This window comes from Echeneis naucrates, chromosome 8, assembly GCF_900963305.1.
Source record: "Echeneis naucrates chromosome 8, fEcheNa1.1, whole genome shotgun sequence".
Lineage (NCBI taxonomy): Eukaryota > Metazoa > Chordata > Actinopteri > Carangiformes > Echeneidae > Echeneis > Echeneis naucrates.
The window spans coordinates 7,039,467-7,066,483 of record NC_042518.1 but is presented as its reverse complement, the minus strand read 5'-3'; the positions used below and the strand labels follow the sequence as shown (position 1 = coordinate 7,066,483).

The window sequence follows — 27,017 nt, the reverse complement described above, 5'->3', positions numbered from 1 at the left end:
TCTGAGGTAAATTCAATGTATCTGTACACAGGAAATGAGTTTATTTTATGTAAATGGTTGGGCTGGATTCACTCAGCAGACATTTCAACAAAGCATTATTATTATTTTCCTCTTTCCTCACCAACATCCCTGTATCCACCGCCACACTTTGAGGAGAGAAGCACATGATGTAATCACTAAACCTAGAGTTGTGACGTCAGATCACCCCACTCGGTTCCTGAGCTTCCCATTGGACGATTTCTCTGGTTCTACAGGAGGGGCCACAGCTTCGAGTCACACAAACCTTACTATCACATGTCCACGCCTGGGCGGCTCTGATTGGCTGGCGGGGGCAAGCCCACAATAAACACATCCACGCTGTTTCCTTCGATAAAAAGAAAAAGAGAAACATAGTTTGGTAAAGCAAATGGTTGACATGAATATAGACGTTCGGGATTGAGACAGATAACATTGTTAAAGTCCTATAAAACATGTTTGTGTTCTTTAGATAAATCCAGTTTAGAGTCATTTTCACTAGGCTCTACATAGGTGCCCTAGATCTCCAATACCAATTTGTTTTTTACATTTATTATCATATGTCGTTTTACACCGTCGTGGAAAAATCCCGGTGACACGCTCCACATGCTGTCAACTCTTCCGTCAAACAATCAAAACAACCCAGAGAAACTGAGACGTGGGAAATCCAGTTCGAAGGCTGCCATTGGCTGACACGCCTGTCAATCACCGCTCGGTGGGTGGGTCCGCTCGGCCGCCGTCGCCGTGTTCACGTTGGTGATTAGTGAATGAGCCTCAGTGTTTGGCTTGGTTTGACAAGTTTCGCTATGCGGTTATGGCGGTAGGAGTAAGTAGTTAGTTGGGCAGATCGGTTATTTAAAAAAAATAAAATAAAATTGCATCCCTTTCTGCGTGTCTCTCAGATACACCGGGCACCCAGCGCTTTTCAGATGTAGGGACGAGAGAAGTGTCTTTTTTTTTTTTGCCCCCTCCGAGCGACTCGACTGCCTGTCATACACCACACGGGAAAGACCGACTCCGGAGTCAAGATGAACAGCCTCCCGTTTGACGATCCCTCGTTGGATAATCTGGATCCGACGCTGTCGCTGAACGACCCCAGCGATATTGACACGGCCCTGCTGAGCGACATTGATGGTGAGAAAACACCGTGGAGGCTGGAAGCTGACCCAGGAAAGCTTCCCCGTTTTCTAAAGAGCAGTTTGTTGCTGCATGTCTGTTTACACGTTTCAGTCTGATCTGTTTCACCTTCATTTAATATTCAACCGATTTACAGTAAAATAAAAAAAAATAAAATAGCAGGAGCTGTGGCAAATATCCCGTTTTTAGTTGATGGTCCTTTCCATCAGCCATCATTAGCTTACAGTAACCATGTAGCTAGCTAGTGTACTTCGGATGCTTGTGGTGGTTTTATTAGAGGCCAATTTTGTTCTTTCTCTCATTATCATCACGCACTTTAATATTTTATTCAAATGGTAAGTCTAGCCGGTTATTAGAGTGACTTTAACAGGCTAATTGGTAAAGCTAGCGTGTTACTAAATGGTGGTTATGGCGCCCCGCCCCCATCTTGCTCCACGGCCCGGGGTTACTGTCGTTCATTCTTCTTTGCTGGGTTCACTTTGCCTCAGTTGACCGAGCACACGAACGTGTTTACCCCCTCGAAAAGAATAGATAACACAATGGTATTTTATTAGTCACAATATAAAATCATATCATATATAACAACGCGATCGATCATCCCCTCTTAAAGGATTTTTTTTTTTTTTTGCTGAATGCTTGCAGCTGATGGACTATTTTGAATAAAGTGAAAAGAAGTTAATACGACACACATCTGTGGCGTCTTGTCCCACAATCTGCAATGGTCGATATGGATTTAGGAGGATGGCCGACATAAAGCTGAGATAAGCAGCGCTGTGTAAACAGTATCAGATAGTACACATCCCGAGGCCCAGCAGCCTCCGGTGTTTGACCGACAGTAACCCTCCGTGCTGCTGCTCGATGGTAACCTCGGCCGGCCACAGACAGCGCTGCCTCTCTTTCCTGTCTTGGGCTGATCGGCATGGCAAGTCTCTGAGACGCGCTGTGATTGGTCAAGAGCGATCACCTCATACAAAAACACTGGTTTACAAATCCAGCCTGCTGCTCCTCACTGTACACACAACATAGGCCCAGAGTGACAGCTTTATTAAAAATGAATCATATAGATATTCATGTACTTATTTAGGATTAGCTCGGTCAAGTTAAAATCAAAGATTGTTTTTTGTTTTTGTTTTTGTTTTTGTTTTTTCATTTTGCAGACTTTCCCACAAGAATAAGGTCTCAATTTCTCATTAGTTTTAAATAAAATTGTAGAAATTAGTGTTAGAAAAAAAAAAAAAAAAATCTAACATTTTTCACATATTGTAGACATATTCTAGTCATGACATCCTAATGGGCTCTCATCAGTCTGTAATTGCAAAATCATAATCTGGTTACTGTTGTATCTTTATAACATACTTTTTCCTACAGCTGCAGGTGTCCTATAAATAGCCTAACTGCACAAAGGGTGATTTCCATAGTTTAATATTGCATTTCTGCTGTTTGCCAACATGCACTGTGAATATGTCCATTCAGACTTTTTCAGTTCAAGTCACTTAATCTTGGATCATTCATGACATTTTCTTTGAGTGGGAAAAATGAACACACAAATTGTATTTATTTTTAGGTGTAATTGCCTCAATCATTTTTGGTGAGAGATTTTTGTGGGGAAAAAGGAAAGCTCAACAATATTCAATGCAAATTTTTTAATTTTACCCCCCCCCCCCTTTTTTTTTTTTTTTTTTTTAATCTAAGATTGATGTCCCATCATTAGCAATCGGCAAAGGGCAGCATTTTTGTCCCATATTGTTTGCAGTGTGTGTCTGCACATCCTGATCACATCCTAGGGAAAGGTTTTTCTTTTCTAGTTGGCCAATAACAGTGATTGTGTGTTTTGTTTTTTGTTTTCTTCTTCCTCATCAGATATGCTGCAGCTCATCAACAACCAGGACATGGAGTTTGGAGGACTCTTTGATAACGCTCCATACACAGGGCCCCCACCCACCACAGAACTTTCTGCTTTGACCCAATCCAATGCTTCAGCTGCCCCTCCAGCTTCCACTACCACACCTCCATCTTCATCTTCTTCTTCCATCCTTAGCAGTAGCCCCCACCTTGATGCCCTATTGGGCCCTCCTATCACCCGTAGTTCCTCCTCCCCAGACAAGGCATTTCAGCCTCCAACTTTTCAGCAAGCCCCTCTAGCCCAGGTATCTAACACTACCCCGCGGCAGCAGCAACCAGCCTCCCCGCAGCAGGCTCAGACTCTCAAGCAGCCCCAATTGGAACATCCCCAACCCATTCTCAGCCCGTCTGTCCCAGTGCAGGCAGCTTCACCTCATGGCTCACCAGGACCAAGTCCAGCATTCAGCTCCACACCCCAGGCTCTTTTCACTTCACCTACACTTCAGCCTCCACTTCAGCCCCAGGCCATACCACAGGTCCAAGTCCAGGTCCAAGCTCAGTCCCCACAAGGTCGGACCAACTACAGCAGCCAGAACAGTCACACAGGTAAGGATTCTTTATCATTTGTATTGCTTCTAGTATCCAAAGTAGCTGGTGAATGGGAATTAACAGAAAATTAAAGAATCTTTTAGGGGTAAAAGCCTTTAAAATGTATTTTGATATTTTAGTCTTTTGTCATAAGTTTGCTATGCTGTGACACGTGTCTTGGCTCTACTTGTCATTGAATCAGTCTCCTTTATGTTTCTGTTGACCCTACTGAATTGTGAACCCATTGTAGTGTGTAAACTGTATGTAGTGTACAATATGTTCAAATTTGTGACACCTGAATATTTCCATTTGTTTTAGTTCAGGGAAATGAGTGAAAGCCTAAATTTCATATAAGCAATACATTTCCATTGATCCACAAGGAAATTCCCTGACCTTGGTACAGAGAGGTGAAGCCCAGTTGGAGCTGATAAATACAATATGACTCACTTAATCTTGCTTTTGTGAGTCACATTTTATTGATATTGCAGTTAACTTATTGACCCACAAACCCATAAACGCATGTGATTTGTGACAGTAACCAGTATTTTTCTTAATCAATGAAAGTAGTTGTTTTTTTATTTTATTTTATTTATTTATTTTTTACATTCACTGGCCAGTACTATTTGTGTTTTTGTTTTCATACCAAATCAGACTTGGTACAAATTAATAAAATTAAAAGATCACAAAAATGTTTCACAAATTGTACATTACCCCATTAAAAGAATACTAGACCCATTGAATGGTGCTTTTTAAACCTCATTGCTGATGCCAGAGACATGCACTGTGTAGTTGGCTGGTCTAGAATTTTTAAGAAAGCCGAAGCCAATTTTACCCTGACTCGTTACAAAAAAATAGGTGGCAATATTTGGCAATTACTTTATGCTCTGGAAAATTTGCTATTTACCTTGTTTGTTAAATCAATTGAATATTATTGTGCAATTGGAAAAGATAATTACAGTTGTTGTGAACATTTCTTTCATGTTGTATTAACCGTTGCAAAAAAACAAATAAATCTCTGTTGCATAAATATTTTCCAGCTAGCAGCCCAGGAAGTGTGAGCCAACCTGCCACGACTCTATCATCCTCACCTCAGAGTGTTCAGCCAGTGTCCATCCAGTCTCAGCTCCAAGGGCTGACCACCACCTCTTCTCTGCTCACCACATCAACTAGCCCGCCTGCTCAAACCATCGCACCCCACGTACAGCAAGTTCCCGTAAGAGTGTGTGTGTGTGTTAGTGTGTGAATGAGCTTGAATGGATTTGCATAAACAAAGCCCATGATTGTGTATCGGGGAAATAAAAGCAGAACTGTATGTATTTCCGTGTGTGTCTCAGGTATTGCTGCAGCCCCAGTTCATCAAGGCTGAGTCACTGCTGTTGACCACTCTGAAGCATGACCCCTGCATTGTCACCACTGTGGCCTCTCCCACCTCCCTGGCGACCACCACCACCCCAGTACAGAGCACTTCACTGCAGGTATGTGCAACTCAATGCTGAGATCACACAGCACATTTTGTTGAAGCCATCGGATTAGTAAGCTTAAATGGCTTCAAGTGTCAGATTAAAGCATTTTTCCTCCCTTTTTACATCAGTGCAATTTAAAGCAGTGTGTAGTAGGGAGTGCCAACATCTCAACTATGATCCAATACTGTGGTTGCTGCTAATTAACGTGTAAGAGAGAATTGCCATGAGAGTAATTTTTAAGAAATAAAGCTGAGAATAAATGAAAGGAACAGTGTTCAGATGTTGTTAATACTTAATCTTAATTTCCACAAAATATGTTAAGAATGTGATTAATGTTTCCCTCTCCAGGCGTTTATGGGCAGTGGCACCATTCTGACCACTGTTCCAGTCATGGTGGACACAGAAAAACTGCCAATCAACCGCATCGCCATCAGTGGTAAGCCAGTTGGCCAGCCCCACAAGGGGGAGAAGCGAACTGCCCACAACGCCATCGAGAAGCGCTACCGTTCCTCCATCAATGACAAAATCGTGGAGCTCAAAGACCTGGTGGCCGGTACTGAAGCCAAGGCAAGAAATTCTTTAAACAGATCTTTATAATAGTTATTTATGAATTCCTTGTTTGTTTGTTTTTTTGTGGGGAGGGGTGGTCAAAATAATAATAATAATATTGAATAATAATTCAAATAAATTGAGGTATAAGACTTAAGAATTTTTCCCATATAGAATTAGGTTTCAATCGCTGTCTTTATTTTTTCTTTTCTTTGTAGCTCAACAAGTCTGCAGTACTGAGGAAAGCCATTGACCACATCCGTTACCTGCAGCAGGCTAACCAAAAACTCAAACAAGAGAACATGGCTCTTAAAATGGCAGCCCAGAAAAATAGTATGTGTCTAAAGCCGTTCTTATTTTTTTGTATCCTTGAAAAATCTCACAAGGGTTTATTTCAACTCCCTTGAACAATCTCATTCAGTTGATCTTATGCGATGGGGTCTATTTGTTGTTGCTGTTATTTGGAAATGAGAAATGTGAAAATGGGCTACTACAGTCTCTGAGTGGAAGTTGGAGATAAGAGATGAATTTGCTTTTGTAGTGCTGACTGACCCTCAAACGGTGCTCTGTGTTGTTTGTTTACTCTTTCAGAGTCTCTCAAGGACCTGGTTGCCATGGAGGTAGATGGGCAGTCTGATGTGAAGAATGAGCTGCCCACCCCACCAGCTTCTGACGTGGGCTCACCAACTTCTTTCTCACACTGTGGCAGTGACTCTGAACCTGACAGTCCGATGGTGGAGGACACCAAGGTATGAAGCTCCCAGTGAAATGGATAAATGGCAGGCAGGATACATTCAGAGTCAAGATGTGAAAGAAAGGCTAATCCAAACAAAACTAACCAAAAGCTGCTTTGGTCTCATTGACGATGCATATTTTGTACCTGAGTCCTTTTAAACACATACATTTTTCTGCTTTCTGTGTCGTGTGTCAGCCAAACGTGGGTATCTTGGACAGATCGGCAGCAGGCACAAGCGCTGGTGGCATGTTAGACCGTTCCCGCATGGCGCTGTGCGCCTTCACCTTCCTGTTCATCTCCCTCAACCCTCTGGCCTCTCTGCTGTGTTCCTCTGGCAGCAGCTTAGCTGAAAGCTCTGCTGCCACCACCACCCATCATGGAGGCAGGAGTGTTCTTGGTGTGGATATTGCAGGTATGGAAGGAGAAATGCTGGAGTCTCGGGCTTGCAGGGCTATATGTTCATGTTTTCTGTGACACTGTTACATGGCAAGTCTTCACTGTAAAATGTTTTTCATCCCTAGCGGAGTCGTGGAGCTGGATGGACTGGATGTTACCAACTATACTTGTGTGGTTACTGAATGGTATTCTGGTGTCTGGTGTTCTGATCCGCCTGCTGGTGTACGGAGAACCTGTAACCAGACCACACTCTGGATCCTCTGTATTGTTTTGGAGGCACCGCAAACAGGCTGACCTGGACCTAGCTAGAGTATGAATATTGTAATTTTTCTGTATTTTGTATCCTCTTAGTCTTGAGCCAGGCTACTCTGGTTCAACTTCAACTTCAACTCTGGTGCCTTCACCTATCCCTTTTAACCCTCCCAGGGGGATTTTGCCCAGGCTAGTCAGAACCTGTGGACTTGTCTAAAGGCTCTCGGTCGCCCCTTACCCACCTCCCAGTTGGACCTTGGTTGTGCTGCATTGTGGTCGCTGCTGAGATTTTGCCTCCAACGTCTATGGGTGGGCCGCTGGCTGGCTGCCAGAGCTGGAGGACTACGATCTGACCGCCCCCTGCAGGAGGATGCATGCAAAAGCAGCCGTGATGCTGCCCTAGTTTACCACCGTCTGCACCAGCTTCATATGACAGGTTGCTCAGTGGGAAAAACACTGTTTCTAAATTCAAACAATGTCCTAGACTGAGCACAGGTAGTTGGCATAGTGAAATATCAGGTTATTGAAAGGAACCCTAACCCCCCGTCTTTGCCTGGGTCATTAGGCCTCAGTGATTTTTACCAAACCACACATGCACTCTTCTTCTCTGTATTTTAAAACGATAATAATTGCTTTGTTGTCTTCTGCCTGTCCGTTCAGGTAAATTAAATGGTAGCCACCTGTCAGCAGTGCACATGGCTTTAAGTGCAGTGAACCTGGCAGAGTGTTCTGGCTCCTGTCTGCCTGTAGCCACTCTGGCTGAGGTCTATGTCTCCGGAGCGCTACGGGTCAAAGCCAGTCTGCCAAGAATCCTGCATTTCACCTCGGTGAGACGCTACAGTTTTTTAAACAGCAGGCAGTCTCCGGTTGAATTTTTTGTTCATTTGCTTTCCGGTAATTAACATGAGCTGATATGTTAATGACCCCAGGACTTGAAATAAACTGAATTACACAGATCTAGATCATCATGAAAGAGCTATTAGCAGCATTATTTTGTCTGCATTACATTTACATATAAAATAAGAGTGCAGAATTTTACCTTTGTTCTTCCCTTCTTCTTTTTTTTTTTTCCCCTGACAGCGTGTGTTTCTGAGCAGCGCCCGGCAGGCATGCCTTTCGTCCAGTGGCAGTGTGCCACCAGCAATGCAATGGCTCTGTCACCCACTAGGTCACCGCTTCTTTGTGGACGGGGATTGGGCAATTCGCAGCACTCCTAAAGAAAGCATCTATAGCCAGGCTGGAAATACTGGTCAGTGTATGCCGATATGACTCAAAGTGTAATTTAATTCAATAACGCCTTTGGCGACTCTTGCATCCTGTGGAAATTTCAACATTTCTCCTATTATAATGGTTTGCTGTTACTCGTACAGTGGATCCTCTGGCCCAGGTGACTCAGGCATTCAGAGAGCACCTGTTGGAGAAGGCGCTGTACTGTGTGGCCCAGCCTCATGGAGAGAAGAGCTCCAGCCATGGCAAGGGGTGAGGAAATAATGTGTTTTTTGATAAGTAAATTAAAATAAAATCAGTTTTTATCTCGGTAGCACCAGTTCTCGGCAAGCTTATACCTTTTTGATTAATTTACTATTCAACTATTTATCAGATTTAGGTGTGAGTATGTACAAAATTTGTCAATAACAACATGAAAAGGATTGCATAATGCGGATGTGAAATCATTCAAAAATCCCTTTTGGTAATAATTATTTGGAAGTTGTCATTGTATGTTGATGTGGCAGCAAAATAAACATTCAGCATCTGTTCATCCTCAGGGAGTATGCTGATGCCCTGGAGTACCTCCAGCTGTTGATCAGTGCATCAGATGCTGCTGGTGCCACGTCTCAATCTTTTGCAATCGGCTCCAACATGGCCACTGTGACTGGTAGGTCATTGTGGCATTTGCCGGTTCTTTTAACACCAAGGTAGAAGTCCACTACAATAAGGACACTATTTGTTGGGTATAAAAGGAAAATTCAAGTCATTTTGTCAATTTACAATCAATATCCGCAATTTTTGAATCCATGCCCGAAATTGACTTCTAAAACCATGAAAAATTAATAATCAGTCAAAGAAAATGCTTCTTATACCTCAGTCGATAAACGCATTGAAGTGAACTTTTTCACTTTTTATTACTTTGACTTTATTATGTTATCACATTTGCCTCTCGCACTTTTCTTCACCTTCCCTGACTGTCCAATTGTGCCTGCCAAATAAGAAGCTGTGAGATGAAGTTAATTTTTACATCATTGAGATCGAGTAGTTCGATTTTCACTGGGCTGACTCCCACTCTCTCACCACTTGCCTTTGTCCTCACTGATCACTGATCTCAGTGAAAGAGGGCTAGGTGAAAGGGAGACATCTGTTACATTGGTTCATTTATCTTCAATGCTGTCAAATTGGTGATCACCTTGAGAAGGAAGTGGGAGAGGGAGGAAAACGAGGCTGTGCTGCGATTTTAATGGCAGACTTTTTTTTTTTGGCTGAGCTTCAGGTTGCTCACACATTTTGTGTGTGTATGTGTCCGCGTGTGTGTTTTGCCTGATGTTAAATGGAGTAGTTTTCTCTTGTGAAGGATTCGTCAAAATGGCTGCTTTCTCTCAGCATGATGTGACTATGCCAGAGGGGAGAAACAGATTGATTCAGAGGTCAAAACACAGACAGCAGCTTTCTCTCTCTGTGGATATCCGTCTATGTTTATGTGCACTCTCATGCAAGTCAAATGTGAAAGTGAAGAATAGACAATTCAAATATTTGTGTTTGACTGTTTTGTTCCAACTTTCAGGCTGCGACCCCCACTCCAAGTGGTGGTCCTCTGTTGCCGTGGTGATCATCAACTGGCTCCAAGGAGATGATACAGCTGCAGAGAGGCTGTATCCAACTGTTGAGCACCTGCCACGCAGTCTGCAAAACGCAGAGTAAGATGGACATAAGTACACTGGAATTTCTTCCGGATTGTCTTGCATAGACCACGTCTGCTCATGCCAAGCAGAGTGCACACACATCCACACTTGCACTACTTTAACCTGTGTCCTGTCTCTTTTACCCTCACTCTGTCAGGAGTCTTCTGCCCAAGGCATGTCTGAACACATTCAGGGCTGTACGCGCTCTGCTGTCCAAGCCAGAAAACTGCCAGCTGAGTCTGAGCTACAGCGACAAGGCCAGCGCCCTGCTCCGAGACAGCCTTAACCTGGGACCACACTGCCACAGCTCCAGTTTAGACAAGGTATACACATGCTCACACATGAGGGCAAAGTCACTTTTGCAGATGTGTGCACATAAAATAAGTCATGCTGATGTTTAATTATTCCTATGGAGGAAATTCACATAAAAAAGATAGACGCAGCAACAGATGTGCTACACATCTGCATGTATAAATTTGTAAACACGGGATAAGGCCTACACATAATCACTCAAGTATACGCACAGACAATGCAAAGCCACACGCAAACAGACAGTGGATGGCCCACAGCAACTCCCACTCTGTGATAGTGCGGTGTCCTACCCTTTGGCGTTCAGCAGATGGTGATGCTGGTGGATAGGTAGCTCACAGTTTGTGTATGTCTATGGCTGGAGCTGTAGTGCATTGTAGTTGCATTGCATGTGTGTCTCAGCGGAGTGCAATGTACCTGCAGTGCAACACAGAGCTGGGCTACTAACAGCAGAATACACAGTCAGTGAGAGGTCAAAATGTCCTTCATGCTTGAGTAGAGCTCTCGTGTAAATTCTGCTGAGCAGTGTCTCTTAGTAATAGTCTTCCGCTATCGTTAAAAACGTGAGGTGTTGGTTAAAAGCAATACAATTCTTGATATCTTGTATTATTGTGTAAAGCAATTACTGAGTTAGATATTCAGGAGCACCTTCTGAGATAATGCTGTTTTTGGTCAATAGCAGCTTGAGTATTTAACACATTAAATCAGATTTTTGATTAAACCTTTTGGTGGGGAAACCACGCTTAGGACAAGAATCTTTGGCACCAAACAACAAATTTCTGATAATTTGGTCTCCAGTTCATTTGTCAGTGATCCAGGCCTTTTACAATGGCAGTGGTGGGCAGTAAATTGTCTCAGTCGTAATCATTTTTATGTTGCTCTAGGTCATCCAGTTGCTTTTATGTGATCTGCTCTTGGTAATGAGGACCAACGTGTGGCGTCTGCAGCAACAGGGGGCCGGTCCTGCAGGGTCAGGGTTGGCAGGCAATAGCTCATCAGCAGGGGTCCACCAGGCCTCCCCACCGGAGCTTCAAGGCTTTCAGCAAGATCTCAGCTCTCTACGCAAACTGGCACACAGCTTCAGACCTGCAATGCGAAGAGTATGTATGAGTATTTGCCATTATGGTGTAGGATTATATTATTGTGGCTTGCCCAATATACTATATGAACCTGTGAGCATGTACAGCATGTACAAGTTAGCTACAAATATCCGTACACACACAGGGCATTATGAAAACAATACCAACCCACCAACGCAGCTCTTATGTTGGTGTATTTGCATTGTCAGGCACTTAAAACCAGAACTCCCTGAACTGCTCTTAAGCCCACCAGTAAAAGATCAGCATACATACATGGAGGGGCAACAGCAAGTGGAGTTCTCATATCAAACAGGATGCTAAGAGAAACGCTTCACCTATAGACATACATATACTTCCTGTGCACATACTTGCAGACAGTCCAGGGTATAATTCTCTGTGGAAATTAGCAGGGAGGTATTAAAACACACACACACACACACACACACACACACACACACACACACACACACAAACTCGCACAAACTCGCACACCCCCGAGGCAAGTGTTTAGCAGCATTGTTCACAAGGCTTCAAAGTCTCTCTGAGGTAGAGCCGAACAGTCTCTATGAGTCATCATCACTCGCTCTTACTCCCCCCTCCTCCTCCTCTTTCAAAGCTTTTCTCATCTCCCTCCCTCCCTGCATCTCTCTCCAGTTGTTCCTCCATGAAGCAACAGCCAGGCTGATGGCAGGGGCCAGTCCCACCCGCACACATCAGCTCCTGGATCGCTCGCTGAGACGCAGAGCAACGCCCGGAGCCAAGACAGGTGTGTGGGGACATTGATCTTTATTTTCCATCCATTCTGCACAAGTGGTTCTGTTATTTAGGCATCATATTAATTGTAGTAGCTCCTCTTGAAAATTTTAGTTTTTGTGTGCCATCATTGCTCTTTCTACATAGCAAACCTGTTTTGTTTTTTTCGATGGCCTTAAATATTTGAATTATTTCTAGTAAGCACTAGTTTCACTGTCCATTCATTCCCCATAATACCGTACCACTATACACTGAGACAACAGTCACAGTTTTGTGTAGTTGAGTGAAATTAGTTTGGCACAAAGCTTTAATCAGGTAGCGTTTAAGTAGTTTACTGGAAAAAAATCAAAAAATGAAAAGCTTACAGAGAAAACTGCAATCATAGAGACCACTTTCCTCGGACCATTGATTTTTAGATATATTCTTCAGCTTCTAATAAAAGTTGCAGAGAGCTGAGACACTGAATAGCTGCAATCAGTGGCTCTAATCAGCCTCTCGTCTATTTTCCGCAATTGTTCACTGAAGTAAATCCCATCAGTAATTAAACAATCCTGCTGAAGCCTGATTGGGTGTTGGTGGCTGATGACATCCAAAAACTCCCTCGAAATAGCACGGTAACAATGTTTTTTTTTTTTTGTTTTTTTTTTTGTGTGTGTTTGTGTGCGTGCGTGCACAGAGGAGTGTGAGACACGACCAGGCCAGCGGGAGCAGGCCGAGGCTGTGATGTTGGCGTGTCGCTACCTTCCTCCCTCCTTTCTATCGGCTCCTGGCCAAAGGGTGGGCATGCTGGCGGACGCAGCCCGTACTCTGGAGAAACTGGGAGACAAGAGGACCCTCCATGACTGCCAGCAAATGATCATCAAGCTGGGCAGCGGCACCACTGTCACCAATAGCTAGAGGAGGGTGGAGAGAGTTCAGAGACATGCATGAACACTGTATATAGAAACATCTCTGACATACAAGAACACACAAAGAAACCTGCTGCCACAAATCCACAACCCTACAGTCGCATTTTGGCGTGAAGCTATTGAAAAGATTTCTTAAACTATTTAGATTCTTATCAACCTGACATGAACTGTCTCATGCTTTTTCCCCTCCCAGCCCGGCCCAATATCAGAAGGCACTTAAGGAGTTAAGACTGCTACAGATTTTTGCCAAAATTATGAAGCATTTTTCTTCCCCGTTACTGAACTAAATCCCCAGAGAGACAGAATTGCAGTGCACAGTTTGACCACAGAGAGGAGCCATCAGATCCTCCCACTGGATGTTGTGCTGCGTTTGTTTTTGTGCGTGTGAGTGATGAAAGAGAGATTTGCTCCGTATGTTCCCACCCCTCAGTCCTTTCAATACATAGATGCACCTTTTACCTGCATGAGTGCTCAGTGGGTTGGAGTGGCGGGCTGCTCTGATTGGCTGCAGAGTGAGATGTCTCTTGTGCATGGGAGGAAAACGACCAAACTCAGGATTGGTCTGACCGTGAGCTTGTTCAGTGGGTGCCCGGTCTGCAGGTTGTTCAGTAGCGGAAAAAGTTTATTCGTACTATGTTTCACTGGTAGTGATCTGAGGCGAGGCTGCCCACTGTTTGAGCTTCGTGTCTCTATCTGCACTAGCCTTGCAAGGCTGTTTTCATTGATAAGTAATAATTTGGTTTTACGAGGTTATTTTCATAGGTCTTTTTGTTTTGCTGTGTATATATATTTTAAAATGTATTTATAATCTGTATGAACTTTGATTACTCAGTATTTTGTATAAGCAGAGTGAAAAATTGTTATTTTCTCTCCCAAATTGGTAGCTTTTGATCAGGTCCTATAAAATAGATTCTATTCTTCACTGGAGTGGTAATGTGAATGTCAAAATGGAGACAGTAACAGATCATCAAGGACTTTTGTGTTGTTAACGTCAGCTGACTCAGATGACCTTTCACACTGTTGCTCACGTTAACAACTTGGACTTTGGCAGCCTCCACCTCAGGAACGACAAAGCAACAACTCAAACTGTATTCTGAACCTTTGGCACTTTCACAAGTTGCATAAGTCGTGCAAGCAGTTTCAAAATAAGATTTCTTTCCCCCAAAGGGCCTGTAGTTAATCGGCTTTCCAGCTTTCTTTTGTAGCTCCAACACAAAGAGCAACACTTTGAGTTCATCTGTCAGTATCTTATCATGCAACTAGACAAACACATTGTTAATTTTTAGAAGAACAATTTAAAAAGTAAAAGGTTTTGAAAAAACTTTTTTTTTTTTTTTTTGGTCCAAGGACCAGTATGTGTTTTTGTGTCACTAATGTGAATGACTGAAAGACTTTGGTTTGAGATTAAGGAAATACAACCATGTCTGAAGGTATTGTTCATCTTTTCATCTTTTCATTGTTTCATTCATTTCTGATGTAAATATTAAAACATTTTGTAAAGAAGACAGTTGTATTTCTTGTGTTGCGGTCAGTAGGGCACTGGAGGATAATGAAACGATTATAACGTGAGGAAAAGAAATATGTTACGTAATTGAGGGACAAATTGTTGGTCTCGTCGTTCAGCAGCACAGTTCAAGCAATATGCTGATTGAAGTCATGGCTCTAGTGTGTGAATGTCAGTGCATATTCAGTAAGGACAAAAAGAGCAGGCGTTGGTCATAGCAGCATTGAAAGGTGCTGGTATATTTAACATTGGCGTTACAAAAAACATTTCAAACAAAGTGATGCTGTGTCATCGATTCCAAACAAATAGACATGAAAATCAATAAAACGGCATGCTCCAACTTAGGCGACATTCCCAAAAAAGGTTGTCAATTTTTTTCATCAATGGATTCTTTTAATAACATTTTATAAGCAATAACATATTCCATTTTATAGAAAATAAACATCTCTAGGAAATACTATACACAATTATATTAGTACATCACATCTTACATTTAAACAGCATCAAATACTTATATACACCATTAAATAATGAGTTTCATAAAAGAGAAAGTTTGGTGTGGTGTTTTTGCACTTTCTTTTATGCTCTAATACTTAAATATGTCTCCTTTTGATATGACAGGTATTTTTACTGACAGCCCATATTGGGCATTGTTACATAGCATGGCAGCGTGAAAGAGGCTACATTTGAGATACACAGACAGGTGTGTTCTGAAATTTGACTTGAATGTATATCTTTCTGCACAGCTGTGGTTGGTGAAGTATTTATACATCATGGCAATGTTTAACAGTAATACTTATGAACTGTACATAGATATTAAGGTAGATGACCTGACTCCCAGTTGGCCCCTTTGAGCCCTGATCTGCATCTTGTCAAGTGATGATGGTGGCATCTACTGTACGTATCGAATGTGCACAAAGTCAGATGGACCCATAAACAGAGTTTTCTTCATTTTTTTGTCTTTTTTTTTCTTTGTTCATATTTCTTTTTTCATCTCTGAATAAGACAAAGCCTGACATATACCAAGGGTGACGCAATGATGTTGTATAGTTATAATGCACATCAAAATACATTTCCGAAGATAAGAGCATTATATTAAAATACTGCGTCCATTTTTTTCTTAACTCTTCAATATCAGAATATTTAGAACCTGTAAAGCACATCATCATGTACAGTTTCCTTTTTTGTTTCGTTTTGTCTCTTGTTTTAAACACAAACGCACACATTGAGATAGTACATCCAGTGGTTGCCCGCTGTTTTTTTTTTTTGTTGTTTTTTTTTTGATGCATGACATCTTGAGTCAGAGATGCATTTCTTCAATCACACAGGCTTCATACCCACAATCACACTGATGATGTGGCCGTAGAATGATAATCACACACTGCCTCTCTCCCACATTCACACACACCTAAATGCCTCTTGGCCGACAGACAAGGTGGCCAGAGAGATGCTCCTGCCCAATCAGTGTCCGCCAGGTGTCTGAATATGATAGCAACCAATCCGCACCCACACACACACACACACACACACACACACACATTTCCTCACACTGCATTTCAGACACTCCCCTGTGCACTGGGCCCACAGACTCACAGTCTCTGGAGCAAACACTGTCCCCCAGTTAAACAGTGCCGTGGCTTTCTGCTTTCCAGTTAGGGGCTCAGTTGAGAAAGCACGTTTCAGGGAGCAGCTGTTCCCTGTGGAGCGATACTCAGTGGGTTGTATTGCTCCGAGATCCACTTCGCCCTCTACCCTCCCTCAGCCCTACTGGCTGTTGTGCCTGTCCATCGTCGGTCGTCACCATGTTTTTTTTTAATTGAACAGTAAGTATAGGTGACTGTCAGGACGGTTTTCCTTTGCCTTGCTGGATGGGTGGATAGGTGACGCTTGCCTGGCTGAGTGGTGGTGGTGGTGGTGGTACACTGGAATATCTTACAGGTCCTGTAGAGGAAGAGTAAAGAGGCTTGGTTACCAGTTGAGCTTTTGTGACTGCAGTATTGGCCTTCTGTGGCACCACAGAATATTTGTACATAGACTCTCTAATTTATGAGCCCTAATCTTCTGTTGGTATATTTATTAACTCAAAATCTGAACCACATATCCTTCCATGTTCACTGCGGGCCCCTCTGAGCTCATATGCACTGTCTATGCGTCTTTGTGTGCGATTGTATGAGTGTTTCAGTGCAGCTCTGCTGAGTGCGGGCATGAAAGCGAGCAGGCTGCAGTGTGCATGAGTGGGAAGATGGATGCAGCTGGCCACTGAACCAGCTCCACTGTGAAAGACACAGCAGGAACGCTTACTAATTGCGGTGGTGTGGTGATGGTGCCGGTGGAGCGCTTTCTCTCCCCTTATCCTCCTCTGCAGCTCCTCTGCATCTCTCGTTCACTCTCTGTCTTTTTCCTCTGAACTGCCAGTTGCTCATCCTTATGCCCTGGGCCCAGACCAGCAGCGTCGCTCTCTGCCTTTTATCTCTCTCTTTCTTTTTCAGTCTTTCCATTTCCTTTCTTTCTCTTCAGCTTTGATGTTCCTCTCCTTTATTCTTTCACTCTCTGTTTACCTGCCTGGAGTAACTTTTTTTTTTTTTTTAACACCTTCAGTCCCACTTGTTTCTCATTGCTGACTGTCTCTCTCTTGTTGCCCTTCTTCTGTCTCTTTCATTCTGTCGTTCCCTGATGGAACTGCCCCCATTCGTCTTTTGTTCCCACTCAGCTGCAGAATAAAACAGTCTGTTTGTCTTCTCCCTGCCTCTCTGCTCATCCTTCTCCCACTAACAGTAATGAACCTGTGTGGATGCACTCAGTGTGCGTCCCTTGGCAGCAGAGAATCCACAGCTGAAGGCAGCATGTGTTTGCAATTTCATCGATATGCGTGCTCCAGCACTGAAAACAAGTGAGCACAGGAACATGGAGACTTTCTGTGGGGGGACCCATGGGTGGAGTGGTTGGATGCTTGTGTGTGTATTTGTGTTTTTGTGTGCGTGTGTGTCTGCTCTTCCCTTTGATTACGCTGCTCAGTGTAAATTGGCACAGTGCAGACTCACACACAGACCTTCAGATCCCTCAGCTGATGACAGCTCTGCCTCAGCCTGCTAACAACAATCTCTCTCTGTCTTGCTCTCCTTTCCTCACACTCTATTTCTGCTACTTAGACGTGGGAGTTGAGGTGAAAGAGACGGGGAGAGCAGAAGAGAAGAGATGAGAGAGAACGAGGGAGGAAAGGATGACGCCTGAAAATGGAAAAGGGAGCTCACAGGAGATTAGAGGTGAACAGAGTGAGAGACAGAGGGAACGGGAACAGCAGGGGAGCGGAGGAGCGAAATACAGGGAAACGGGGGGATGGAGGAAAATAACGACAGGGAGAAGTAGAGAGTAAGAAAGAGAAAACGGTGGAGAGAGCGTGTAGGGAAGATAGCAAGCAGGGATGGTGGGTGGGGTGTTTTTGATCAGCAGCCAGCTTTTCATCCTTGTCAGTCTGCACAGAGGAGAACAGGAAGGGAAGAGGGAGAGAGATGCAGGGAGGGGAGGGAGGGGAGGCTACTACCACCGCTGCCTCAATGCACCGCTGCTCCCTGCTGAATGTCAGCATCTCTCCCTCTCAGCTCCCCCACCCTCCTCTCCATCTGCATTTGACCTTCCTCCAGATGCTGCCATGTGAAAATACAACCAGCAGATGGCGTCTGTTCCACAGGGAAGGGCCCGGGCCCTTCACATGAACACAGAGGCAGCAGCCTGTTGTGACACAACAGTGGCTGCTGAGTGACAATAATACACAAAGGGCCCTGGAAATTCATATGGATATAGTCTTGCTGAGGTCACTGAGTATTTACTAAGAAAAGATGTGTCAGTTGAAGAGGAGATCCTGGCCTTTATTGGCTGTAATACTGGTTTGAGACTAGACACAGTACTTGACACCGGTGCACAGTGAACACAGCCCTGAACCTTCAGCTTATCTTCTTCGATTCTTTCTGTGTTTTACAAGCGCTTACAATGGTGTTTTCCATCCTGCACTGTGTCATCTATCCAGCCATGCTGCTGCTCTGTGTGACAGCAATGTGTGAATTCAATTTTTTTTTCCTGTTCTGAGATGGATGAGGAGCAGGGAGGAAGAGAAAAAATGGATAAGATGAGGGGGAAAAAAAATCAAATCAAACAAATCAAGAACCAAAGTGGGTATTAGTAATATAATAGGAATAAAAACCTTTGTATAAACTTTTATGAAGTACTAATATTGAAGAGGTTTTTCTTGTATGATGCTAAGACGTTCTTACTCATTAAAGTTTTGATAGACAAAGTCATGAAGGGAAATAGATAATTACCTCATGTTTCGGACATTTGATGGAGAAGTCATCCTCATGGAATGTGCACCCTGGGCACGGGGAGAGAAAGTAAAGGAAAGGTGAGAATAAGCTTTAGTATTACAGATAGACAAAAACAACAAATGAAACACACGGAATGAGGGCAGACACACACGAACCACACCAACTCCCTCAGAAAACAACAAGATGAGTGTCAAAGAGGCTGGATTAAAATGAAAACTGAGCAAGATAGAGGCAGAGAGAGAACAACGGAGGAAAGAGAGAGGCTGAGTGGATGAGTTGTGGTGCAGGCAGGCAGTCAGATATGGCTGGTGCACTCAGTAGGATTAAAAAGGGCCTTGCTCTGCTCCCTGTGCTGGCTCGGGAGACGTGGCAGGCCTTCTAATCCCCACACTGTACTTCCGTGGCATGAGGTAATGTAAGGAGAAGCCATACAACAGATATGCTGACGCACGGGCAGTCGCTTATATGGGCAACAACAAAAACACACACGCAATTGAAGGTAACATGCGTGAGAAACATGGATGTACGTAGGGAAGCATTCAGACAGAAGAGCACACGTATAGATCCTCCAACATGCACGTTCAGTTCCCAGACTGCAGAATGGATGGATGGAGCCACAGGGGATGTGGTCAATAATGCACACATGCACACCCTCCTCAGTCTAACTCCCTCCGACTTGCACACTCCAGGATCCCACTTTCTCTCATCATCCCCTTTATTTCAGTGCCCACTCTCCCCTTCCCTCCCTCTTTTCCTCTTCTGCTCTTCCCCAGCACTCTCAGACATCTCTTCTCACTCTCCATGTTACCTCTTGATGTTTTTTCTCTCTCTTTTTACCCATATCCACTTTTCCAATCCTCTAATTTTTCGTCTTTTGCTTTCATATTTCACTTTCTTTTCTATCCATCATATTTGCCCCCCCACCATCTCCCCCCACCCTTGACTGCCCTCTCAACCTGCATTCAATATCCCATTCCCAATTGCCCTTCTCATTTCTCCTCCCTCTCCCTGGCTTTTCTTCACTTTTCATACCCATTTGCTCTCTTCCTCTCATGCTGTGGTCTCTTACCTATCTCTTTGGCGCAGACATAGTGATATTTATGAGAGCAGCCTCTCCAACAGCAGCTGAGGGACGCCCCCACAATCTGGCACTTGTAGCAGCTCTGGGGTTAGTCAGACAGACAGACAGACATATGGACCGAGACCAATAAAGAAACAAACAAAATGACCCATAGAGGCATGTAGGGATAGAGAGAAAAAAAGGAGAAAATGTCAAAAGTTAACGGCAAACTCTCAAAGCTGTCGGAACAGATTCAGAATGTGACTGTGCACAGTATCTCTCCTTTCATAAGGTTCCACTACTACACACATTTCAGAATAGTACAAGCCTCACTGGTGGTAATTGCTATTGTACCGTTTGGGCTGAGTTGTTGGCAGCCTCTTTCAGTCCGTATAGCCTCCCAGCGACCATAATTACCCCCTTGGTCCAGATGGCGCAGTTTTCATGGGCCCAGTGCTCCTTAGCCTCTGCCTCCACTTGTAGCCTTTGGAACATGCTGCCGTTGCCCTCCTGGTCACTCGAGGCACCTGCACTGATGGTCTGAAGCTGTTTCATCCTCCTGAATCTCTCACGTAGAGTTAATCTTCGCGAGCCACCCTCCCTGCCTGTTCTTTCTATTCTCTCTGCCCGTCGGTAGTGCCAGTGATGGTGCCTGCTACTACTGCACTCTTGAGTGAGTGCTTCTGTATTGCCCTCCTTCTCTGTGCTGTCTTCACCGTCATTCTTTGAGGATTTGCCTGGTTTTTCACTGCTGCAACAGGTGCTGTCAGTGCTATTCTCTGACTCTTCCCTGAGGGATTCTGTGTGCCTGATCGTCAAAATCTTTCGTGGAACGCCGTCCTCTGTGTAGTAGGGTCCACACAAATCGCCTAGGTCTCTGTAATTTGCTGGTTTTCCACATAAGGAGCATGTAAGACACCTGCCAATGAGATTTTTATTTACCAACGGTCCCTGTAGCATGGCAGCTGTGTGAGGTACAACCTTTGCAACTGTGAAAGGATTCCTCATTCTGAGTATTCCCTTTTTTCTACGCCTCTGAAATATTACTGCGTCTTCCGGCTTGTTGACTATGGCGCACCACGAAGAAAAATCTCTGGAGTTGTTCATCCGCACATAAGGACAGAAAGACATTTTAGAATTTTGATGTGCTGGTCGCCGTCTGATTCTTTTCACAGAAATGGTTTCAGTCTGTTTTTCTGATATTGTCACAACAGGACCAACAATACACATCTCCTGCTCTTCCTTATTCTCTGTGTCCCATCTTTCCCGTTCCTCTTTTTCCCTCTCTTCTTTCTCAGCCTGTTCACATCCTGCAGCCCTCACTACTGCCTCAATAACCTCAATGGCGTCTTTCATCCCAGGTTTTGGCCCAGGCTTTTTGTGGACTTTCACTGGCATGCCAGGAATCTGCTCTGATGAGGCTTTCCCTCTTTTCCTCTTTGTAGGGTTTGCTGAAGGTTTTCTGCCTCTCCTGGGTTTCTGGATGAGTTCTGTGCTGGTAACCTGGAGGCCCTCTGTGATCTCTTCTGAGCTGATTGAAGGAGGTACTGTGGACTCTGTTGGCAACATCTTTTCTTCTACATGCTCTTGTTGCTGTTCTGTTGTTTCGATATTTGTCCCCTCAACTGCCTCTGTTTCTTTTAGAGGTGCTTGGCCTTTCCTCTTCTTCCTCCTCTGTTTTAGATGCATCTCATGGTTGTTTTTAATGGCCCTCTGCTTGGCTAATCTTGGCGTTGTAACTATTAGGCTTCCTGCTTCCAAAGCCACTACAGAGGCATCTGTACTCTCCACCATAGCCCATCTCTTCCTTTTAGTTCTGGAGGACTTGGTGGTGGCAGTAGATAGGTCCTCTGAAATCTGTTGTGTCCACTCTCCCTGAGCCCTAACTTCTACTGGGACAGCCGTCGAGCACCAAATCCTGTCAGCTCTGACATCCTGCTGTGTCTCCAGCTTAACATTTTCTTGCCTTATCATATCCTTATTTACAACTTCTTCTTCTATTCCCCGTCTCACCTTGTCTATTGTTGAAGCTACTTGACCCATCTCATGCTTTTGTCTTTCTTGTGTAACCTTCTCTTTTCTTACTCCGTCATGCTGCTTCACTCCCTCTTGCCTAGACTCTGTGCTTTCTGTGCTTTTCATTTCACCCTCGATCATCTCAGTGCTTTTTGCAAGCATCGACGTCTCACCTTCCTTTAGGACATGTTGAGACAAAGCCTTGGTAGTAACATCCTCAGTTAGACTGCTCTCTATCTGGGGAACTGGGAGGTGCTTCTTTGAGCTGGGAGATGTAATTTTTTGCACCATGGCCTCATATTTCTGTCCTCTACCTTTTCGTGGTGGCAGGACTTTTGTCTTAGTGGGGCACTGAGGTGGCACCACAGGCACATCACTAGTGATGTCCGTTTCACTGATGGTGGGAGGAATGTCTTTGGTAAGGGGAGTGACAACAGAGGCTTTCTTGGGTGGCCCTCTCTTTTTTCTGGGGCCCCAGAGAGCCTTCTCTTTAGTAGCTGACATATGCTGTTCCCCCAGGCTTTGCGGTGGTAAAGGTTTTGGTTTGGGCTTTGGACCTCTCTTTTTTTTAACAGGTACTGCAGAGATAAGTTCTGGACTAAGTTTCCGTTTTAGTGGAATTGATGTCTTTTCTTCAGATTGCTCAGTTAGAACTGATGGGGGAAGCGGGGCAGCTGGGTCTGCTGGAACATCTGCATTAGGGATGGAAGTTTGAGTTTGCCCCACCGTTACAGGATCTTCTACTTTTGGGGTAACATCAGTGGTTTTCATTTCTGTTAGTGTCTGGGGTAGAATATCGCTCCCAATGAGTCTTTCCTTTTCTTTTGATAGTTTTTCTTGGGATGGTTTTCTGGAACGTAAGACCATGTTCTTACTCTCCTTGTCTGGTGCTTTTACTTCATAGTTTGCTTGTTTCTCGTCCTGGTTTATTTGTGATATTGTAGCTTTTAGGCTTTTTCTGCCCCGACTTTGCAGACCTGTGAAAGTTTGCATGATTTCTTCTTGCTGTACCAGTTTTGCTTTGGAGACTGAACCTTTTGGACGACCCACTGGGGCTTTGATGAGTGCCGTGTCTGCGGGGGACAAAACATCTGCAAGCTTGAGTCCAGGCTTGGGTCCTGGTTTTGGACCTGACTTTAGAGCTGGTTTTGGTCCAGGTTTTGAACCTGGTTTAGGTCCTGGTTTTCGCTTCACAGGAATTTCAGTTTTCAGTGGCAGCTCTGGTTCATTTGGCACAGGCTTTGGTCCTGGTTTAGGACCTGGTTTAGATAGAGGTTTTTGCCCAGGCTTTGGTCCAGGCTTTAGCCCAGATTTAGGCCCTGGTTTTGGCCCTGGCTTTGCTCCTGGTTTTGGTCCAGGTTTTGGTCCAGGTTTTGGGCCTGGTTTGGGCCCAGGTTTTGATCCTGGTTTTGGGCCTGGTTTTCTTTTCCCATGAGGCTCAACTTTAGGTGGCAAGTCTGGTGCATTAAAAGAGCGCGTGCACATTCTTGAACGAAAGCCATCAGTAACCATTTTGGGAGTCTGTCTCACAATAGATTCCTGGTGTGCTAGGTCCATTTGATCTGAGAATAACACAGTTTTACTTGATGGCATGCAGGGTTTCTGTGTAGGTGAGGGGGCTCCTTCCTCTTCCTTTACCCCCTCCCTCTCCAAGCTTAGCTGTCGCCTGATTCCCACACCTGAATGCATGATTCTCCTTCTGCCCCTGGCATGCTTACGTCCAAAAGCCCTCGGCTGAGCAGATGGGGCCACGGGCTCTGGCTTGGCCAAGGGGGTCACAGCACTGGCGCAGCTGATGCCTGGCTCCATGTCCTCATCGCCTTTTTTGGGGGAGGGTGGAGTGTCTGCCCAGGATGGTGCAGAGGGAAGTATTGACTTCCCTGGCAACTGAGGAGAGTCTGGCTCCAACACTTTAGCATCACTGTGATCAATATGATCTCTGGCCTGAGCTGGTGGTGTTGCCTTGTCATTGAGAGCTGAGAAGACCGGCATAGCAGACTGGGGCTGCGGAGCAGTGTCACCTATCGCTGACTCCCTCGCAGAAGCATCTGCAGCCGCCGTTGCTGCTGCTGCATTTGGATGAGCAGGTGCCCCCGCATACTCATTGTCCTTATGAAGCTCTGTAGTCTGACTCTCTGTCCTGCTGCACAGATCTCCAGGAAGCTTTTCTGGCCCATCTCTATTATTTTTGTGCTCTTCAGATGATAACTGGTTCACTTTTTCCCCCTCCAGCATTTCCCCTCGAACCTCTGCAGACAGAGAAGGGGAGAGTGAAAGCTGTTTTTGTATTCTTTCCTCTTCTTCCTCTTCGGCCTCCCCCTCCTCGTCCTCCTCCTCTCTGCTTACTCTCTTGTCTGAATTGCTCTCATCCAGGGCCTCAGCTTGGGGGGTTGGTGATGTGTTCTCTGAGCTGTCTTCTTTCTCTGTGGAATATTGATCATGCTCAAGGTCACCCCTTGAAATGAAAGGCAATGTTTTCACTGAGCTCTCAGAAGCTGTTGGAGACTCAGATTTGAATACCTCTGATTTCACCTCTTGGCCAAAGTTTTCTTTGTGACTGGAGTCAGACAGAGCTGTTGGGGACTGTTCAACTGAGTCTATTGCATCAGGGTCATATTTACTCTGGGCCCCTTGGTACACCGTCTCCTCATAGCAATAACTTTTTTCTGTCACCTCTTTGTTTATCTTGCTGTAGAGAGATGGGTGTTTTTCCTGCATCTCTGTAGATTTAGTTGTGTCTGAATCTCTGTTACAGTCAGGAGGCTTTTCTGTTGTCACCTCGTCTTTGTCATTTGATTTCTCCATCCAGGCTGATTCTTCAAAGTTCTCTTTGACAGGCTCATTGATATGCTGTATATCTGAAGGGGAGTCTCTTTCTTGTTTCATTGGACTGGGAATTGTTATGCTTGTGGGAGACCTCTCGTCACCGATGCTCTTCACTGGCGTACTCATGCCATCTCCCCCTTGCCCTGATTGACACCTAGTTGGGTCAGGGGTAAGAATATGCAGACCTGAGTCCCCAGATCTGGTGGACATGTCGTCTGGAGATGTGATGGAGCACGACGAGGCTGTATCCAGGCTGAGTTGTGTGTTGTTGGGGGCCTGTGCTGGACTCCGGCCTTGACCACAGTAGTAGTAGGCCCGGTCCAATTGTTCATCACTACTGCTAGAATAGCCTCCCTCATGAAGTTCCATTGTCATTGGTTGGTGCTGTGGAGTAGAGTAAGGGTCCTGCAATGGGCCCGCACCAACACCACCACCATCCTGATATAGAGGACTTTTGTACTCCTCACCCTTTTTGGAAGGTGCTCCACTGCCAGCACTGCTGTTGCTTCCTCCACTGCTCCTCTTACTGCCTTTCTTGCTGGCCACCAGGGCCTCTGAAAGCAGCAACTGCTGGACATTATTAGAAATGTTTTCTACCTGAGAGGTGAGGGCATTCAGACTCCACAAGCTGGGGTTTGACAGCAGTTTTTCTGAGAAGCGCTCTTTCATGGAGGGTACCTGTGGTGTTGAGGTGTAGCTGTGGGGGGCTGCATGGGGAACATTGGGTGAGGGGTGAGAGCGTGGGGGCATGAGCATGGTGTTGTTACTGGCCTGCTCCTGCATACCAGCTGAAGAGGAAGAAGAGGAGGAAGCTGCCCCAGGGGTCATGGGAGGTTGGCCATACTGGAATGACTCTGGATTTGTCATCAGTGGTGAGGGGGTGGAACTGTATGAGGGGGAACGCCCTACAGATCGTGCAGGGGAGTGACCTGAGGAGGGGCTGCAAGTCTGATAATACTGTTGTTCTGGTGATCTGACGGATAGCTCAGAGAGACAGTAGTTTTGTTGGGGTTGGCTGTAGTGTTGGTACTTGGGGTGGGGCTCCTGGGGGTTGGCCATTGCCTGTAGAGGAGTCTGCTGGTCATAACCTCTGGGTGGAGGCTGCTGGTAGCCGTAACTGTTTTGACTTGACCTATAACCCCCCTGTTTCAGATTGCTGTGGCTGGTCATTTGTCTTCCATACTGTGAATTTGGAGGCATGTTGTAACCTTTGTAACAGTGGGGCATAGGGCTGCACTTTTCCATGTACGGTGAAGGAGAAGGTGAGTGCTGGGGGTAGTGCAGGTGACTCTGGGGGTACATGAGAGAGGGGGGAGCAGTGTTAGAAGGATGGGACTGGTGGTGGGGACTGGTATAGGCAGGAGTGGAGGTCTGGTGGCACTGAGTTTGTGAGTGGCCCAACAAGTTCTGGTCCATGTACTGGGTGGAGCCCGGTGCAGGGGTACCGCCAGCCTCCATACGTCCCACCATCTCTGGGTCATACTGTGCTAATTGGGCTGGGTCCTCCCACTTCTGCTGTAGGTGGCCCTCGCTCATATACTGGCCTGAATAATTTCCAGGGCCCATATGGTTTCCATAGCCCCCTGGGCCCTGCAAGTGCTGAGAGGGGTTTGGTGGGGGTACTTTGCTTCCCCTGTAAGATTTCTTTGCCTGTGAGGTTGCTGAACCCCCATTTCCAGTCCCATTCCCTCCACTATTGCCTGGATAAGCAGAGTAGGCTTGCTGGCTGTAACACTCCTTGGGTCCTCCTCCAGTTCCTGGTCCTCCAGCTGGAGGCATGCTTGTCGGGTTTGCCAGTGAGTGAGCCTCATAGCTCGACCTGGTGTGCCCTGGGCCTGGACCTGGATGTGGACCGGGGCCTGGGTGGGGATGCTGTGGGTGGGGATGGTGTGGGTGTTGCCGGTAGGTCTCCAGGCGGGATAATTCATGGGGCTCCTGCTGGTAGCAGGGTTGGTTGCTGTGGTAACCACCGCTGCGCTCACGGAAGGACTGCATAACTATCTCCGTCTGTAGTCAGAGCAGGGAGGGGGAGGTGAGGTGAGTCAGGAAAGGGGAGGGGGGGGGGGGGGATGGGGGTTCTGAAGGTAAGGAGGGAGTGGAAAGTGAGAGAAAAGAGGGAGAAAGAATCAAGGTTACAGTTGTGGAGCTGGCAGTTTATTCATTTTTAATTTTCTCTTTTAATTTTTCAATTTCTAATGTTATTTAAAATTTGCCTGGAGTCAAAACTAAAATCTCCTCCTCACTGAGAATCATTGAAGAGGATACTTTTCATGCTCATTCTTTTTCACTGGAGGAGTAAGCAGTGATGCAGTGTCTGGTGCTGGACATAGAGGAGAAGAAGACAGTGGCATCTGGGCTCTTAATTAGTTAA

The 27,017-nt window shown here is 45.2% G+C and overlaps 2 protein-coding genes across 2 annotated transcripts; one reads left to right on the top strand and one right to left on the bottom strand.

The window, feature by feature from the left end:
* Nucleotides 1-792: 792 nt before the first annotated feature.
* On the top strand, nt 793-14,424 carry srebf1 (sterol regulatory element binding transcription factor 1). The gene is made up of 19 exons (XM_029508551.1): nt 793-1,149; nt 3,013-3,600; nt 4,620-4,795; nt 4,917-5,057; nt 5,394-5,612; nt 5,813-5,927; nt 6,186-6,343; nt 6,526-6,742; nt 6,852-7,036; nt 7,153-7,414; nt 7,639-7,805; nt 8,059-8,227; nt 8,349-8,457; nt 8,745-8,854; nt 9,755-9,887; nt 10,030-10,195; nt 11,066-11,281; nt 11,915-12,026; nt 12,690-14,424. The coding sequence occupies exons 1-19, from the start codon at nt 1,044-1,046 to the stop codon at nt 12,908-12,910; spliced, it is 3,570 nt and encodes a 1,189-aa protein (XP_029364411.1). The 5' UTR covers nt 793-1,043; the 3' UTR covers nt 12,911-14,424.
* A 1,840-nt stretch (nt 14,425-16,264) lies between these two features.
* Nucleotides 16,265-26,641, bottom strand: rai1 (retinoic acid induced 1). The gene is made up of 6 exons (XM_029508014.1): nt 25,162-26,641; nt 24,167-25,128; nt 20,159-24,067; nt 19,814-19,907; nt 18,742-18,791; nt 16,265-16,366 (listed from the first exon to the last, which is right to left on the bottom strand). The coding sequence occupies exons 1-6, from the start codon at nt 26,639-26,641 to the stop codon at nt 16,358-16,360; spliced, it is 6,504 nt and encodes a 2,167-aa protein (XP_029363874.1). The 3' UTR covers nt 16,265-16,357.
* Between the last annotated feature and the right edge of the window lie 376 nt (nt 26,642-27,017).